At 42.4% G+C, this 18,564-nt stretch overlaps 1 protein-coding gene across 1 annotated transcript in view; it reads left to right on the top strand.

The window, feature by feature from the left end:
- Nucleotides 1–18,203, top strand: part of pcdh17 (protocadherin 17) — a 53,032-nt gene extending 34,829 nt beyond the window's left edge. The window contains exon 4 of the mRNA XM_073464752.1: nt 17,135–18,203. Coding sequence (XP_073320853.1) covers nt 17,135–17,832 — 698 coding nt within the window. The 3' untranslated portion in view covers nt 17,833–18,203. The remainder of the gene's footprint in view (nt 1–17,134) is intronic.
- The last annotated feature ends 361 nt before the right edge of the window (nt 18,204–18,564 follow it).

Below are 18,564 nucleotides of genomic sequence, written 5' to 3'. Positions count from 1 at the left end.
TACGCACACTTCATTGATATTCAGACCACGGCGGGTTAGACAGTCGGATGTGTTGCAGATGTGTAGGTTTTTTGCCAACAGAAAAGAGAGAGCACCTCAGCTGATCATCCTATACGTGTTACTCACACTACGTAGCACCAGATTCACTTGTGCTTACAATTTTAATCAGGGGAATTAGTTGTAGAAAGTTAAAAATATTTGTTAAATTGTCTAGAGTCTATTTTATCTATCTATCATATTAACTGAAATGTCAGCAGCAGTATGTGATATAGTTTAAGAAAATAAGCATTCCTTAGTTTATTATGAGATTACAAACGGTGCAAGGCTTCTGCTGCTGCTGCTGCTAGAAGAAGTATCCTCGACAGCATAATGCCCATTGTGCGGCGATGTTTTGAAAACAGTTGTCCATCTGTCCCCGAAGGTGATCGAAATGTGCCGTGATTAACGAGTGGGAAATCTGGGTGATGGTCCCCTGTGCTCACTCTCATCCCCTCCCAAGTGGGGATCAGAGAGGATGAAGTTTTGAGCCCAGGGATAATCTAGTTCCCTCGATTGTGATAATGCTGCTCAGGATGATCATGTGGATGAGCGGGGTTTGGTTTGGCGTGCGCATGGCCGTGGGATCGCGCTCGCATGTACTCGTGTGGCTGCGTGGTGGTGCTCGAAAGAGAAGAGAGGCAGACAATGGCAAAGTGAGCCATTGAATTAGTACACACAGACCGATGGAAAATACACGCTCTTGCTGTTGCTGTAGCCAGGCAACCACATCAGAATTCAAGACATATCGAACAACAGGTGATTGCCACCACCTTCCTTTGTGGGTTTTGAGCTGCTAAATTAAAACCACTTCTGCTCAAAAGTGAATTAATGTACAGCAAATTCAATCAAGTGACACAGAAGTTTATTTCACACAGAATTGCAGTAAAAGTAAAGTAAAATCCAAACATTTAAATGCAGAGAATTTCTTGAAAATTTGAGTTGACTTGGGTTTGTTTGTGTTCTTTGAGGATTTTTATTTTCTTTGCAACTCACAATCGGTTTGTGAAATGACAGTGAGCTTAAGCTCCGCTGAATCTCATTTTAGTTTTAAGTTCCCTGTTGTTCCGCATGGTCTCTTCCCACCCTGATCCGTGTCTGGTGTTGGTGTCCAGCTGTTCCATCAGCACGACAAGTGGTTCAGGAAACTCCCTCATTGTTCACTGACCAATCGCAAACACACCAGAATGCTGTCAACGAGCATTTTCCACCCAGTGGTTTGCATTTGCCTGCACCTGTGGTTTTAGCCCAGAGGGCAGGGGATGCAGGAGGGGGGTGGCAGAATGGGGAGAGGCTGGGCATTGGGGTGGAAAGGCAGCCAGGGTTGGGATTAGGCTGTCTTTCTGTCTGTTGAGATTAAACGAAATAGATTTTATTGTTGAGTTTCCTTCCGTTTTGTCGTGTTTTCCTCAAAATGCATCACAGGACAGCTGAGCCTTACCACCCGAATTTGCATTTTTGTAATTTGCATGAACTCATTGGAGCTTGGAGGCAACTTACGGTTGTGTTTGCACGTATGCATGCAAGCGTGTGTGTGTGTGTCTGGGCATGTGCTTGGTAATTTGACAAGCAAAATAAAGAACTTGTCCAAACAATCCAGTAGACATGACTGGAAAGAGCCTGCTCTACATTCGTGGAAATCTTGCACACGAACCACCTGGACTGTCGAAGCATTTGTTGTTCAAAATTTACTAGAATGTTAGGAAATTACACTTAACTGCCTTCACTGACTTACAACATGTTGTAACACAGTATCATGCTGCAGTGGAAACTCTACTGTGGAGAGCTACTAGAATAGATAGACTCTGCACTGCAGTGCTTTGCTAGCCGGGGTTGTGAATCTTATCAGGCGGAGTTGTGGTAGTGGATTCTGTGTGTGTCTGTGTGCCTGTTTGTGAGTGTGCGTGTGTCTGTGTGTTTGTGTGCCTGCGTGTGTGTGTCCAGGCCCCTCTGGAGTCCATTAATCCCAAATCTAACAGACTTACTGCAGAGGCAGCCTTTGATGTGTGTTGAATCCCTCTCTGGAATATTGGATGCTGCTTCCATAATATTCACTTCCTATTCTCTCATCAGGAATACGTTGTTTTGTTTTTCCCTCCCATGATGCCTGGATTGTCCAGCAGGACAGGTGGCTGTCGTGTTATGAGTTTGTTTACATTTCAGGTGTGTTTTCACCAGTTCTCTGATCTGTAATTTTACATCTCTGAGCTCTTTTAATCCCATTCTTATCTTGTGTAAGCCTTCTAATCTTTGACCCTAATCTTAAACCACCACATAGAATGGTGCAGCGTGGACTGAGGAGAGTTGTTTTTCTCACCTTCAGATTCAATGCATATATTTGTCAGAGAGAGCTAGGGTCCCCTTAGCCTGTGGGTTTTCTTTCTCACGAGCTGAGACTGAGAGGTACTTATTGCTATATATTTCTATTTATTTGTGTTTTATTGCAGTGGCCTGGATTTGAACCCAGCCTTTTTTAAAGCCTCGCGCTCATAACCCACCAGTCTCAGGAGTGAAACATATGGAGAGGCAAAGAAAGTATAAATTAGATAGTGAGATGGAAAACGCATTTCTATTTGAAATGATTATCCCCCCTGACGAGTAGACTAATAGACCGTTATTGCATTTCCGTCAGTTTCTTTTAATCTAATCATACTTATAAACAGACGAGCGGGAGTGTTAGTGTGTGCGCGTGTTTATCCACACTGAGACACAAGCAACCAGTGTCTAGACTGGCAAACACCAATTTGGCTGGGGCACGGAGGAACATCAATGCTAAAGCAATGTTGCTGAAACACTAGGCATGTACCTCAGCCCTGCATGGAGAGGAGATTGCAGTGACAGACAGACGGCGATAGGAGGAGGAGGAGGAGGTGCAGCAGAAATAGAGGAGAGGTTGGCAGAGCTCACTGTGGCTAATACATCCAAAGTGTGTCAGTTAGCTCTCTAAATGTGTTAGGCCCCGGGGCTGAGAAAGCCAACACCATCGACTCAACCTACCTCTCTCCACCTTTCCACTTAGCCTCTGCTCAACACCCGCCAATATCCTTAGGGGAGCTACACTGCTGTTCATTGGCACAATTGATCAAATGCCTACATGCTAAAGTGTACAGTTTTCTTATTGCACATATTAGTCTCATGAGTACACGTGCTGGAGATGAATCTGGAGGGGTGTGCTGCTATGCAGCGTGGCAAGTTTGCAGGTGGTGTGTCTTCACACCTTTTCCCCTCTTTTGGCAGATGTATCACTTTGTTTAGCAGGCAGTAAGAGCGAAGTCGATCCCATTTCATTACTGTCGGTAGTGATACTATTACTTGACAGTTTGATTCATCACACAGTATCGGTGTCATGTGCAAGTGAAAGTAGTGATTTGTACTCACACATTATACTATATAAATTCTCTACACCGTGAACTGTCTGAATAGGTTGTCTTTGCAAGAAGCTTAGTACGACTCATATTTGCATTCATTGTGAGGCGACGACTCTCGTGGCCATAGGGATTAGAGCGGGAGAGGCGGAGGAAGTTCACGTAAGGAGGAGAAATGGGTGCATTTGCAGTGGAAAAAAATAGAAAACACATCACTCAAAGATGATCAGCTGACTGTTACTGAGGTTAACTCCTACTCCAACTAGAATCTTCTTACTTTTCTTGCAAATCTTTATTTTTGATGAATATTATTTGAACTTTCCTAACCATAACATGCACAAAGTCACCATAAAGGCAAGTTGTTGCAGTAAAATACCTCTACATTTTTTTTAAAGAAGAATTTGATAGTTGCCAGGGTATAAAACACCTGATCTGATGATCTTTTTTAATCCAGATTCGCTAGTGTAGTTATTGCATAGCTGAAAAAAGTGTTGAAATCGAAAAGCAATTCGAATCGTGACCTTAAACTTAAAAAAGTCACTTTGAATGATGCATTCAGGCAATCATGACACCCCCATACGCTAACTTAACTACGTAAGTGAACTTACGTCCATAACATACATATTTTAACCCACATTATGATCATTTTCCTAAACCTAACCAAGTAGTTCTGATGCCTAAACTCAACCAAGCCGCGATCGTTCCACAACTTTAACCACTTTTTTATGATCGTCAACGTGACGTAACCAAACTGCGACAAAATATTAATAACTTTAATATCTTCAGTTTTTATTGCACTTTTCAAAAACAGAGCAACAAAGTGCTGTACAAATAAACGGGGCAAAGCATTTAAAGACATGTGGAAAAGAGGAAGCGTCAGCTAGCAAAGCATGTATTACTGGGGCAATTAAACATACGAATAAAAAATGTATGAATAAAACAGACAGACAGAATAAAAGTAACATAAATAAGTAAAAAACAAAATAAAACAAAGCACTGGAACCAAGAATTGAAGGCAGCTTTATACAAATGTGTTTTGAGGAGTGATTTAACATGGGGACAGGCATCGGGTTTGTCTGGTATGCCTGTCGCTATTCTTCTACAACAGTCTTACATTTTGTTTCAGGGGTCAGTGGCAACTGACCTTCTCTGTTATTTCTATTTTCAATAGTGATAACTGTGTTCATTAAATTATCTGGAGTGCATTTTTCCATGTGCGCACACTGAATTGCTATAACTCACAAATAACACACACAGTGAGAAATGACTACGTGCTCTAGTGAGTCAAAGTTAGAAGATAAATGAAAATATTTGCACACACGTAGACCGGCTTGGTCTGTCAGATTAGGCTGTTTGAAAACATCCGACTGGTGTCATATCAGGTATGTGCTTAAAGTATTTTTGCACGGCTGCAGATGCTGTTAGTTTAGCTGAATTAATGTAACCAAAGTACGTGACAGATCTTCACAAGTGTCACAGCTGCTCTCCACAGACATACTGGAGTATTTTTCTGGTGGTGTTATCGCAATCTGCAGAATAGAATCTGAAAGATGACAAAAAATCATCGGCACATCTGGCGTTTCATCCAGCCATACTCGGGCTAGATTATCTACTGCGGCAAACTTGGGAAGAATGAATTTGTTTGTGGTTGTGCTGAAAACATGATATCTGCTATTTTCTGTGACTATTTTGATGTCTGAATCATTCATCAGCACCAGCGAGGACATATTTACTTTCTATGTCATGATGCCCTCTTGGATTGCATTGGGCTCTGATTATCAAGCTTTTAAAGATGTTACCTACCAACTCTGTCTGTGTGGAGTTTGACCCTGTTCAGCAAGAGAAGGGTATTGCTCGTGGCAACGGCTGTGAGAGAATCATAAGGGTTACAGAATGTTCCTTTTCCTCTTTTGTAGCCTGATTTTTATTCATGTATGTTGCCATCACGACTTTTCTCTCAGAATTCGGCTTCATTCTTATTACAAAAACTCACTGCTACAAATGATCAAGGTCATTTGATACCACAGGACCAAAACTCAGTAGCGAGGGAAACACAGCGCTACTGTACACTGTATGTGAACGCGTTGTTGTATTACAGTGAAGGCTCTGTTGAGAGAGAGGGAATCAGAAGCACTCTCCCTAATCCTGCTAAAGCAGTACACATGGGAATGATTACTTGCACAAAGCCATGACACCCTGAGTTGTTCAAATCCCTTTGTTCAAAAGAGAGCGACAAACAGAGACACAGACAGAGAGAGGCAGACAATAAATGAAAAGTGATTTAATTCAGCAAATGTGACAGGATTGTGTGATGTCTGGTGGATCTTGTTATTGTATGGATTGTCTGAATGAAGCCTCCACAATGCTAAATGGGTTTTATCCTTGTTGTTTCAGGCCGGTTATCAGGACAGGGCCACCGCGCCCCATTTTAGGCGGCAAATCCAATCAGTTTAAGAGGAGATCCCTCAAATGTAGAATGTTGCAAGTAGCATCATTAAAGAAGCATGGTTAAAATGTAAAAATGTGTCGGATTGAAGCACTTCAAAAGACGACCCTCCGTGAATTAGCAACAAAAGGTTTCCCTTCATTCTTTCTTTAATAGGGTACTTTAAACCTGTTTTCTCCTTGGATAGAAACAGGATTTCTGTAATGAGCTGGTGAGTCATAGATTCACTCGGCTTAATTTTTCTTAATTCCCTGCCCCCCCCCCCTTCTCGTTTCTCTCTCTGTGTCTTTCTCTTCCTCACTCTCTTTCTCACTTTATTTCTCGCGCTCGGTATCTTTCTAAATGGGCCAAGGCAACTTTCCTTACCGTCTACTGGGGGAAGAAAGTAGATTAAGGCTATTAACAGGCAGAAGGATGCTGATCGGCCTTTCTGGTCTCTGGTCTCATGTCTGGTCCACACTGTGCTCTGTCTCCTCAGGCTTTTTAGTTATAGGCACCCTTCGAACACGGTGTTATTGTGCGCGTGCGGTGGAGAAAGTTTGATTGAAAACAGCCCATTTGATTCCCATAAATGTGCCAAAATTCAATTTAAAGGTGTCACGCAGTGTCCAAAGCAGCAAAAAGAGAACGCACTCTCGCTTACCAAAAACAGTAAGCAGACGTGAGGAGAAATAAAACATGGCGCGAGCATGCTGTGTCTGTTTACGTTGCCGATGAGTGAACACGCCGCAATGCACACACAATAAAGAGTCATACACGAGCACGCTATATTTAGATGACAAACTGCTATAAACCCAGGCAAAAGAGGGAAGAAATAAACAAAAGAGAGGAGAAAAAGCAAGGCGGTCCAGAAGCATCCCCTGTCACGGTGCAATCCCCCATGTCCTAATTACACAGGCTTAGAGGAAACGGAGGATTAGCCACTGATTCACCACGCTTCTCGCCTCATCTTCTAATAAGTCCCCTTCTTGTCTCCTTGCCACCCTTTGTGCCACCCTCCATGTCTCTCTCCAGGTAAAGGTAGCAAGATACTATTGACCTGTGGCTTTCTGTCTCTCTTTGTTCCTCCTTGCTAACATGTCTGCCTCAGACAACCCCTAACAGGGGAAAAAACCTAATCCCATTTCGAAAGTAGGCTGCACAGCAGACTTTTTTGTTCGCTGTTCTCCTCAATTTATGTTCAATATTTGAGAAAAAGGACAGTTCTTACATCACGTTCATATGTGTACAGGTTTTGGTTTGTATGTCTGGCTTTGTATGCAATGGTGCATGTGATTGCAGTCTGTACCCTTATAGGGTAATTAGCTTTTTTTCATTTTTTATATAAGTAAGGGTCAGACACCAGCATCTATTCACTGGTAAGTACACTGAATGTGTTTTATTTACAGCAAAATAACTTTATTTATATCAAGGATCTACAGTGTTGAAATTGCCAATGTGAGGCTGCCACACAATATCTCGCTTGTTACTTTGATTTACAATGAATAACACACTTTCAGCACAAGAGGCACAAAAACGACCTTCAAATGTTTCCTCTGTAGATATCTGTACATTTTTATTGGCAACTGTGTCACATTTCTCAAAGCTGCTATAAGCGTTGTTGCCATTTTAGCTAACTTGTTGTCCATTTTGCAGTTAGCAATCCCCTCCCTCCTCTCCAGACATAGCAGCAAACAGGAGGATCCTGCTCTCTGCCTGTTGACAAACAGACAGGACCGCTTCTTTATCGAGCTCTCTGTCCTGATTGGGCACAGTGGGCAGGGATACCAGGACATGTTTTTTCTCTTTCACTGCAGGAGCAAGTGGAGGAGAGACATGGGTTACTGGCAAAACACTCTGTTGTTGTACTGTTGGGATTTAGAGCTATTTAATGCTTATTTTAATAAATGTATATCACTTACAGCAGCTTTAATGTCACAAATATGAACCAAAATGAACCTGGACCTAGTGCAGGATGAGCTCAGCTCTAATATTTTCAGAGCAAAAACAGTATATGGTATACAGATATAGCACAGGTGTATTGTTAGCATCCATACCTTCAGATAGATTGATAGGAAGAGATTACAGTATACTATGTAATTGTAATGTTATTGATATTTATTTTCTTCCAGCTTAGAGCCGTTTCATGTTAATTGTTTGATGTATGAGTATAAATAGCTTGATGACAGCAGGAGCGAGAGTTGCTCCTCTCAGACATCCACTGGATATGTAATGGCTTGCCTGTGGCTGCTCTGCTGAATTGCTCCACCATTAGAACACTTAAGGAGTTAGAGAAAGAGGAGTTGAAGAGTGAGCTATAGCCAGCAGAAATGTGAATTATACAACATCTTAAGTCACAGGTCGGAACAGAGGCTCAGGTTTTTTGATTGGCTCAAGCAAAGATCTTCCACGACTAACCCTGCAATATTTATGGGGTACCTCTGACCGCTGTGAGCAGTGAACGCTGCATGCCCAGCGAAAGAAAGATCACAAAAAATAGCCTTTTCTCCGATGGCACTTTTCTTCCTCTCTCTCTCTCTGTTCCTCGTAATGAAAACGCCTCAATGAAGAACACTTACGACCTGATTGAATGGGCTGGTCAAACACAGCAGTGGGAAACTTCTGAAGAGTGTTGTCACAGGTGACAGGTGCGGTTACAGATAAACATCAGTTTGCCTGTCCTCAGCACTCTTTAGCCTTGGATAGGTTCCCATGGTCGGTTCCTCATTACTGTTGGAAACCCGTTTGTTGAGGTTGTTCGTTTTTGTCTGATTGTCAACAGATAACAGGAACGGTGTCTCGAGTTTTCACACTCGTCTCAAGGCTGGCCTTTGCTAACAATTAAAGTTTGCAGAAACCTTTGATAATTGAGATTATAGCAGGCAGCACATGGCTCAGCTGTGAATGACAAGTCTTCAACCTGTAGTAAAAACATTCGGAAAGCTATTCATATGGAAATTGAGTACATAAAATGAAAAAAAAAAGAGCTTCATTGAAAAACAATCAATGCCCCCTCACGTTGCAGGCACACAGACACTGACAATGCACGGTCCATTCTGCTCTGTTCAGACAAACACACACACTTACGCACACAACACAGCCTTTTACGTAACTAGGTAGGTCACTTGTAAACAAATGTGTATTTTTAAGGACCACATTGTGCATTTTAGGGCCCTCATTGCTGCTTTGTGTTAAAGGGAAAGCACTATTTGAGAACATCAATCTGGCTGTCCAGGAGCCCCTCATCTCTTCAACCCACAGGCCTTTCTCGCCACCCACAGCACACAGCCCTGCTTGCTCATCATTGATTAGGCTCTCTGTGTTTGTTTTTGTTTGAATATGAGCTTATGCTCCTCTTCCTCCTCCTCTTGGGTTTTTATCCCTCTCTCTCCTATGCATAAATACTCTCTCCTCGGGGTGTTCTTTGAACAACTTAGCCAGGCATTAGCTGACGGAGGGTCCTGCCGTTTGCGAGGGAATGCCTGAAGAGAGGACGTGTTTGATCCTGAGATATATGTCCTTGATTCAGTCTCGGCATCGCCAGCCACCGGGCACCCCCACCACTGCTGCCAAGCATTTCCTGCTATGCATCAGTATTCTCATGCCTCCCACTGTGATAAAAGCTATTACACTGGAGAGAAGTATCCTTCTCATTGTGCCTGGCCACCCACTGCACAGAACAATCCGGACCTATTCCCTCAACACACAGCCACACTCTCAGCAGATCTTTAAATAAAACGTGAGCTTAATAACAATTTAACATATCATATCCTAAAATAGTTTTAATGTGGATACAGTTGCACTGCTAAAGTAGATTATATGTGGGCTGCTGTGGATGAAGAGCCTTACCAGGAAAATCTACATTTTATTAACATTTTAAATCACACTATGGGCACCATTTGCTGTTGTTGATAGATTTCCAGCAGGGCTGCTGGCCAGAGTGAAACACAGGTCCCACAGCAAAACTATATTGAATACACCCAGACAACAGCCTGATAAAAAATACTACTGTATTGCAAACCTCTTGAAATAATGTTGACAAAACAGACAGACTGGCCAACTGCAGAGAACAGCCTGTTTTCCCAGCACAGCTCTGTTTTAGAATCATAACAATATCAGATGCAGTAATACACTCGAGTGATGCTCTCATTTCACCACAACAATGCTGTATAAGGATAAAGGGAAATAAACTAGCGTGCTCTATATCTGAAGTGATGAGAAATATAACATTTTGATTTGTTGGGGTCTGTTTCATGAAAAAAAAAAAAAAAAAGAATTCAAAGCAGAGTAAATGTGTTTCATAAGAGAACAGCAGCTCTTTTATAAAAAGAAAATCAACAGATTGAAAAAGTAGTAAGTGTAGGATCTACCTCAACACTGAATGCCGTATTCACAGATAGTAATTTCGTGTATAGCCCCAGGAGAAATTGGCCTTCCAGTCTACCACATAATGTCTAAATCCTTTGAAATTGACAAAATCTTAAATTATCCGAAGCACAATCTGTTCACCCAGACCTAAAGTTTGAAATTCTCTCCTCTGACCGCTGTTGTTTGGTAGACTGGAAACCTGAGAAGTCACAAGATATTTACTAAACATTCGGCTCAGTCGGAGTGGAGACTCTCTCATCTGTGCAGTTCAAATATTTAGTCACCCTGATTGGCTGAGAGTGCAGGAGGGGGGGGGGGATCAGCTGGGCCAGATAGCAGTAGGCGAGGAGATTAAAAACACAATAACACACACACACATGCACTTCATAAACACACACTGTGAGCTCCCTCAGGTGAACAGGTGCAGTCATGGTCTGTCACAGATGCTCTGCGCAATTTGTCAGCTGCCATTCCTCCTGTCCACCTTGGGTGGGTTGGGGGATATTTGCCGCAACACAACCTCGACTCACAAATACACACCTAAACACATTATCTTAGATCATTCTCCAACCTCATAGGCTCTATTTGTAGCTCATAAAGCTGTCTAATGACTACCCAGGTGTGTATAACGGGAAGATGATTCACCGCCACTACGGTGGATGCTAAATCGTTATGTGTGTGTAGCTTTTTTAGTTTCCTGCACCTTGTTTTTCTAACTTTGGGAACACTCCAGCACACTCTGAGTTTGTCCTGTATTCAGCCTGCTTTGCCAGCAGTGGCCTGCATGTACAGCTCTCTCTTGGTTTGCTCCCTCCCTCCCCGGGAACCACAGAGTGTGACAGAGGGACATTAATCACAGGGCTGGGTAATAAAGCGAGGAGGGATGGGCATGTAGGGCCAGGGGGGCAGGCGTCTGGAGGGAGAAAGGGGTGTTTAGGGAAATCACACCATGCTTTATGACACACACTGATAAACAAGCCACACTTTTACACTTACAGGTTTAGGTGCACATCCTTCACGCGCCATACGGGAAGCTTCCAACCCAAAAGTTTGAAAAATTAAATCCAGGAGAGGAGGAAAAAACACACTCTGGGGTTGGTGACCAGTTACTTTCTCTTATAGTCTGTGTTGAGGGAGAGCCCCCTGCATTCAGGCCCACCTGTGTGTTATTTTAAGTGGCCCCTTCCTAATTAATTAAGTGTTAATTTAGTAAAAGACTTTTTCTGGAAGGAAAACAGAGGGGAGGTTTTTTTATCATTTGGAAAGGGATGAGAGGCGTTTTATGGCTCAGTAGAAGAAGCACCCCCACCGTTGCTATGTTGCTGAAACGGCTGCGGGAGGTTTTCATGATACTGATAACTCTCATGATATGAGATGGTGATAAAATGTGGCTGTTTATATATGATTACAAACTAAATGACAGCAGAACACAACAATTTAGTAGTCTGCAGGGTGAAGCACTGTATTAAGGATTCCTTTTTTTCTCCTCCAGCATTTATTTCTGACCCCTTTGGGTTATTGAAGTTTTTTAATATCGACCTCGTTCCATCTTGACATTTTACAGTGAACACTGTGTTGTGAATCATCTCAAGTGGAGTTGTGATAGTGGATATTGTGTATATAGGTGGGCGTGTATGTCTGTACAGGTTTGCCCCACCAACCTCGATTCTTTGTTGTATATTTTCTGTTGCATCTGCTTTAGCGTGGTGCTCAAGAAGTATTAGAAAGTGCTAGGTTGAAAAATGAGACACCAATAATAGCTCCCTGTTCTTATGAATCTGTAGTATCCACACAGCAAAGGCTCAGTGCTCTAGAAAAATCAGTACATGCTACAAACATAAAAAGATAAGGACGGCATTGAAAGTTGGACTTCTTACACAAAAGAAACATACAAATGTGTTTGGTAAAACAGCAAATATTTATCGTGTCTTTTTGTTGCACATGAATTGCAAGCCTTTTTTTGTTTGGTCTCTGTTGGTCTCTCTCTGTTTTGGTTGGAAACATTAAAGGGGCACTATGTAGATTTGGAGAGGAAATTCAAATGCAGTATTTTAATATTTACCATATCAATGAGGTAATAATACAAACTCAGAAATATTTATGTTTTCCCTGACTGAATAAACAAGCTGTTCTCAAAGGAAGAAAAGGTCCCCAGAACATTGTTTGAAGCTAGAAAGGCGGCAGGGTCCACCAAATATAAAATATGAAATTGTGTTGTCCTTTTAGTTTATCCAGGCATAAAAAATCAGAAGCACAAAAGATATTTCTCTTCAGATTAAAATCTCTTCCCCAGAACTACATAGTGCACCTTTAAGTTATAGGTATAAATTCATCCAATGCACAATACATGTGGTCTACTTTTGTTCCCTCCTCGCCTCCTTCTGAATACCTCATGCGGTCATCACGCACTGTTTTAGCTGCTCTACGCTGCTTTTTAAATGGAATTCATTATTGAGATTATTCATTCAAATTATTCATAATTTATTCAGCAAGAACAGCCTCTAAAAATGTTCCAGTCACTTTAAAGAGATACATGTAGGCACTGATTTTTACATTTTAGATAAGGCACCTCACTGGTTCAGAAAGTAATTAACAAATCCTTCATTCATCTCTCCTGCACTTCCACTGGCCTATCTCGCCCCGGCTGCTGTAACGAGGCACGGCGATATCTGATGTTGACAAATAAAGCAGTGAACCAGGATCATTTGCTTCTTTTTTTTCCCCCTTTTTTTTCTGATGTTGCTAAATTAAGGTTTTTCTCTGAATTGTTAACAGTTTCCGTGACACTGTGTGTCCTTTTTATTATTGCTCAAGAGATTTCCTGGAGCAGCTTTGCTACTTTTATATCTGTTTCATGTGCTCTTAGCAGTAAAGATAACTGGCAGCTACATAGCTGTCCTATCTAACTCATTGTTACCCAGTCTGGCTATTCTGCCCTAAAGCAAGGCAATTAACCCTGCCAGAGGTAGTAAGATAGCTCCGGCTGCTCGCTGTTAAGAAAGCATCCACAAGTACAAAAGAGTGTGTGAAGTTAATTAAACTTTTTTGTCGGCAATGGAGGTGTAATAAATATCTGATTTCAATCAGGGATTTTTCAACCGGGTCAAGTGTCTACAAAAGGGCTGCAAAGATACAAACATCAACGCTACTGCCTCCTGACAATTCCATCAGAGTTTCGGTGACACTTTACTTGTAAATTGAGCTCAATTTTTTATCTTCTTCTTGGTGTCCAAGACATTTTTTCTCTTACGCTTTATTCTGAATAATCTAAAATTCATGCTGCATATCATCTCATCATCCCGTCTTTTTCATTTGTTTCCATTTGGTTCAGGGCCAGTGTGGTTATAGGATGCAGCGGCCATTTTCAAGGCCTTTTATGTAAGATGAGATTTAAGGACTCATTTTTCTTTAGCTATACAATATCAGCATCCAAGATTGGAAACATGATAAGAGAGTGGACACCAAAAGATAAATAATACAGTGTTACCTATTGTAAACATAGATTGTTATCTTGAGGTTGTAGCTATCTTGATGTTTTGATTTTGCAACAAATACTCAGAATTTCAAGTAGTGATGTTGCAATAAAGAAAAACTAAAGCGGTGGAGAAATAGTAAAGCCAATGGGACTCTTTGCGTAATGGTTTACCGTATGCTGATTTGTCTGTTTCATCATCGTACAACATGAAATCACTGACCGAGAGCTGAATCAAATTGTGATAAATAATTGCATGATTCACTATCAGTGTAATTTATTTTGGAAACCAAACACAGCGCTGAGAGAGAAACTGGAGATGCAGCGGCCGAGCACGCACCTGGTAGCCAAATCATCACAGGCAAATGTGTCCTTGGTGGAGGCTTCTGTTGCCCATCCCAGAGAGCTGGTGGTGGAGCCATGGTGAAGGGAGAGAGAGAGAGAGAGAGAGAGAGGGAGTGAGACAGAGGGGGAGGGAGGAAGGGAGGGAGATGAATGTCACCCTTGCTCTCATATGTCATATTGTTAGCCATAGATATGAGGAGAACGCCTCAAGGTTGAATGTGCGACTGAGACATGAATAATCTATCAGAGGTTTCCTCCAACTAAATAGAGGGAAATATGTCTGCATGGATTATTTATGCTTTAATATGCACACGGTGAATGGACAATCACCTCTGAGAGCATGAAGACATTGTAGGGGCTAAGTTAATTGTGTGTGTCTGGAATGCATGCGAGCCCAGTGTGTGACTGGCAGTGGTCGTCCAGCTGTTAGGCCTGGTTACACGTAGGGTCTATATTTTGTTGCTTGGTGATGGATTGCAGTAATAGGGTGTTCTGGTTGGAAAGTGTATTCGGGTTTGTATTATGTATGTACAAGCTTTCGACCATATCATCGATCTTTGCGCTTTGACATGTTTGTATTTTCTTACTCAAATCTCAAATCACTCTTGCACAAACACTCGCACACACAAACACACACACGAATGCTTCGCGGTGAGTGCGGATGCATTCGCTCACCCCCCCGCACCATTTAAATGTAGTCCATCTCAAACTGGTCCGGCCTCCGCTTTTCCAGCTCACCTTATTTCCTCTTCAGCTGACTGCCTCGACATGGGAAATGTCAGGCTCTCTCTGCCAGCGCTGTTTGGCTTCTTCAAACATTTGTGAAGTGTTAAGCTCATCTCTACAGCTTAGGAGGGCAGTCTCTTAGGAATCAAGGCTGCTGACCCGCAACACAGCAAAGACAGCCTCGCCAAGTGCACTCAAGCACATCCACTCTGCCCGCTCATTTGCATCAACGAAAAGATTGTGTTAGTCCCAAGTTTGTGGTCTTTACAGCAGCACTCTCGCCATGCTGTAAAGGTCCATGCATGGTATAATGGAATTGATTTACAGCTCCTAACAGTAATGTTGTCTTCTCACATATAGTTGAGAATAATAGCAGAAAAGCTGTACAGCTTTGAGTCACCTCAATGTGAGTCTTTTAAAGGTGCACTATGTAGTTTTGGGGAAGAAATTTTAATCAGAAGAGAAAGATCTTCATGAGCGACTTTTATGCCTAAAAACCTCCAAAAACACTCTCTTTGTTTTCATGTCTGAATAAACAAACAGATATTTGGCGGACCCTGCCACCTTTCTAGCTTCAAACAGTGTTCTGGGGACTTTATTTTCCTCTGAGAACAGCTTGTTTATTCAGTAATGGAGAAAATAAACATTTCTGAGTTTGTATTATTACCTCATTAATGTTGTAAATATTAAAATTCTGAATTTGAAAAAACTACATAGTGCCCCTTTAAATGTTACGTTTAAAAAAGAAAAAAGTGTTTGTCACCGCATTAACATATCCCTCAAAAGGTCACCTACTGAAATTTGCTTCAGACTTCAAGCCACAAAAGGCTTGTTAAATGCAGATAAATTTCATGGGAAAAACATCACTCTCAATATACAAGGACAACGATTCATCATGAGGAATCAAGGTTTGAACCATTACCATTCAGCAGGGGAGGTGAAAAATGTCATGAAGCTGTTTCATGTTTTAAGAGTATTAAATTGTTAAGTCTATGACTGATTTAAGTTCAAATATTGCTTTATGCCTCTTGGGCTTTTGCCACTTTGATTGGCCAATACAAACATCAACAATGCTGAAATTAAGCTCCCATGAATAGACTTAACTAATTCCTCTTAACAAAGAGAGCTGCTTGACTTCTGCTGCATTTGTTTCTTTCCAAATAGTGTATTTTAGCAAACAAACAAGTGCATTGCTGCAAGAAATTAAGAGTGTGGTGTTTTTCAGCGGCGGTTGGCTCCACAAACATATTGTTTCCAGATGCATTGCATATCTTGAGAACAATATGTAAATCGGCCTGAGCTGCATTTATTTGGAAGCCTGTGAATGAAAGTAAGCTTTTAAATTTTTACTGGAGAGCAGCGTTCAATGCTGTTGCATTATTTGGTTTGCCTAACATGTAACTTGTCAAGTTTACACTTTCCTAAACTAATGGAATGATTGATGGAGGCCTGTCGAGGCAGCAGAATGAAATGTGTTGGCTTACTGTATATTACACTGTCGGATGTGTGGATGAGAAACAAGGAACTACATGTACCAATTTCATTTGTATAGTCCTGTCTGTGTCATCTCGTCTCTTGGTTTCATCCCACCCGGCCAATGGAAAAATTCCATTTATGGGACAGCAGATGCTCTTTTTTTTTTTTACCCTCTCTATTTTCCCCTTCCACGCCAAGGAGAAGAAAAAAATGTGCTCCTCTCTTTATTTTATTAATATATATTTTTTTGTAACCAAGTTCTGGATCTGTTTGACACAGGCATGAACACTCCCATAATCAGCCAGAGTGTGCATCCCTCTGAATAGAGATGAAAGAGGGGAACACACACACACACACACACACACACACACACACACACTTGCAGTTATACACACATGCGTGCACACACAACAACAACAAGGAGCTCACAAATAAACAGGCACAAACACACGGGGAAGAAGCACAAGCCATTTGGCACAGTCTCTCTGTCTAGGGAGGGCTTCAAAGCCCACTGACATGAATTTATGATAACGCCACTATGCCTTTGCCAAACCTCAACTGTTGTTGTTTTTCTCTCGCTCCCTCCCCATCCCTTCTGTATGCTCTGCCATCCCCTTCATCAGAGCTTTGGAAAATGCTAGCAGGTGTCCCCCAGTCCCTTGGAAAGGTGTGTGTATGTGTGTGTATGTGTGTGCATTTACAGTTCTTGGAATGGGACATGTTTAGCTGCCTCTTCCTTTTATTCATAATTTCATCAGGCTTGGCTCTACTTCCCTAACTTTGGGCTCTTTGTACCGTTTCAGACTAGTGCTCTGATTCTGTTACCCTCTCCTTGTGTGGTTTCACTCTCTCTGCCCACTACTGACATGATTGTGACTTTTTTTTTCTCCTTCCATCCCCTCCCTTTGTTTCTCTCTGCAGATGAGGATTGTGTGAATTGTACGGAGGAGTGCCGAGTACTGGGTCATTCTGACCGCTGCTGGATGCCCCAGTTCCCCGCTGGAGGAAACCAGGCAGAGGGTGTCGACTACCGCAACAATATGTTTGTACCAGCGGGGATGGAGACGGTGCCCGAGGCAGAGACCTACGAGACTGTCAACCCCAATGGGAAGAAGACGTTCTGTACTTTTGGAAAAGAGAGGCGTGACCACACCATCCTGGTCGCCAATGTCAAGCCCTACTTGAAGGCGAAACGTGCCCTCAGTCCACTGCTCCAAGAGGTACCCTCAGCCTCTAGCAGTCCTACCAAAGGGTGCTCCACCATGTCTCCCTGCTCCTCAGTCAAAAGCCCAGCCGACGGGGCTGAAGGAAAACCTCCTCCTGCTACCTGCTCCGGCCACTACGGGCCTCCTGATGGTCAGTACCTGTCACCAACCAAACAAACCAGAGACCAGGGGGTCTACCCACCCTTGCCTCCCTCAGACCCAGTGGCCAAGGTGCTCGCAGAGGCCCGCTCCAGGATCAGCCAAGAGGCAACAGGTGAAATGGAGTGTGTCCTGGAGCAGGTGGAGCCCGACGGAAGCCGCGACAGAATGGACGCAGACCAGGTGGTGAGAGACATCGACAAATTATTGCAGGACTGCAGAGGAAGTGAGGCCACTGGCACACTCAGGAAGTGACACAGAGGACTGTAACAAAAAGAAGTAGGGAGGTAGAGAGAGGAATATGATGCTATTCCAAAAACTCTCATGCCAAAACTGTCACTGTCACCAAAACAAATCAAAAAGGTTAAATGGCTCTTATGATAGGAGCTCTTTTCACTGTATTTGTTGTTGAAGTACCAACTCTGGATGGACAATGGGAACACTTATTACTTGGCACCAGTTTTGGAGCTAAGATCCCAACCAACAAGAAAGAACTGGCTAACAAACATCTGAATTCTGCTGAATTTATAAACTCTTTTTGTTTTGGATTCTGCAAATGCAGAGGCTTATGCCTCTGGCACCTCGCAAGCTATTATCTAAGTGCCCACCAGCTCATAAGTGTGTTGTTCATGGTCTCTCGTGAAATCCTACATATCTAAGTGTGTGTAGGTGGATTTCTGTTTTGTGTGATGGCCATAGAAACTGAATGAAAAAGGACTAATTATGGTCAGACACGACAATCGACGCGGAAGCAGAGAAACAAATTCTAATCTACCCGGGACAGTGAACGATGGAAACACACAAAACAACCTTATCATTTCTGACTTTAATAAATGTGTTTATTGTGTGATGGATCCTGTAACTGAACATGAACAGATTGGTTAATCAGGGGTGTGTTCGCAGGGGTTGTTTAAGGACTCGCAGTAAGGGGGGGGCTTAAATGCTACGCTGAAGGAGAATTATTAACAGTGTAACCATGTTTCACCT

This window comes from Pagrus major, chromosome 4 (genome assembly GCF_040436345.1).
Source record: "Pagrus major chromosome 4, Pma_NU_1.0".
Lineage (NCBI taxonomy): Eukaryota > Metazoa > Chordata > Actinopteri > Spariformes > Sparidae > Pagrus > Pagrus major.
The sequence above is the reverse complement of the archived record's forward strand: the minus strand, read 5'-3'. Positions and strand labels throughout refer to the sequence as shown.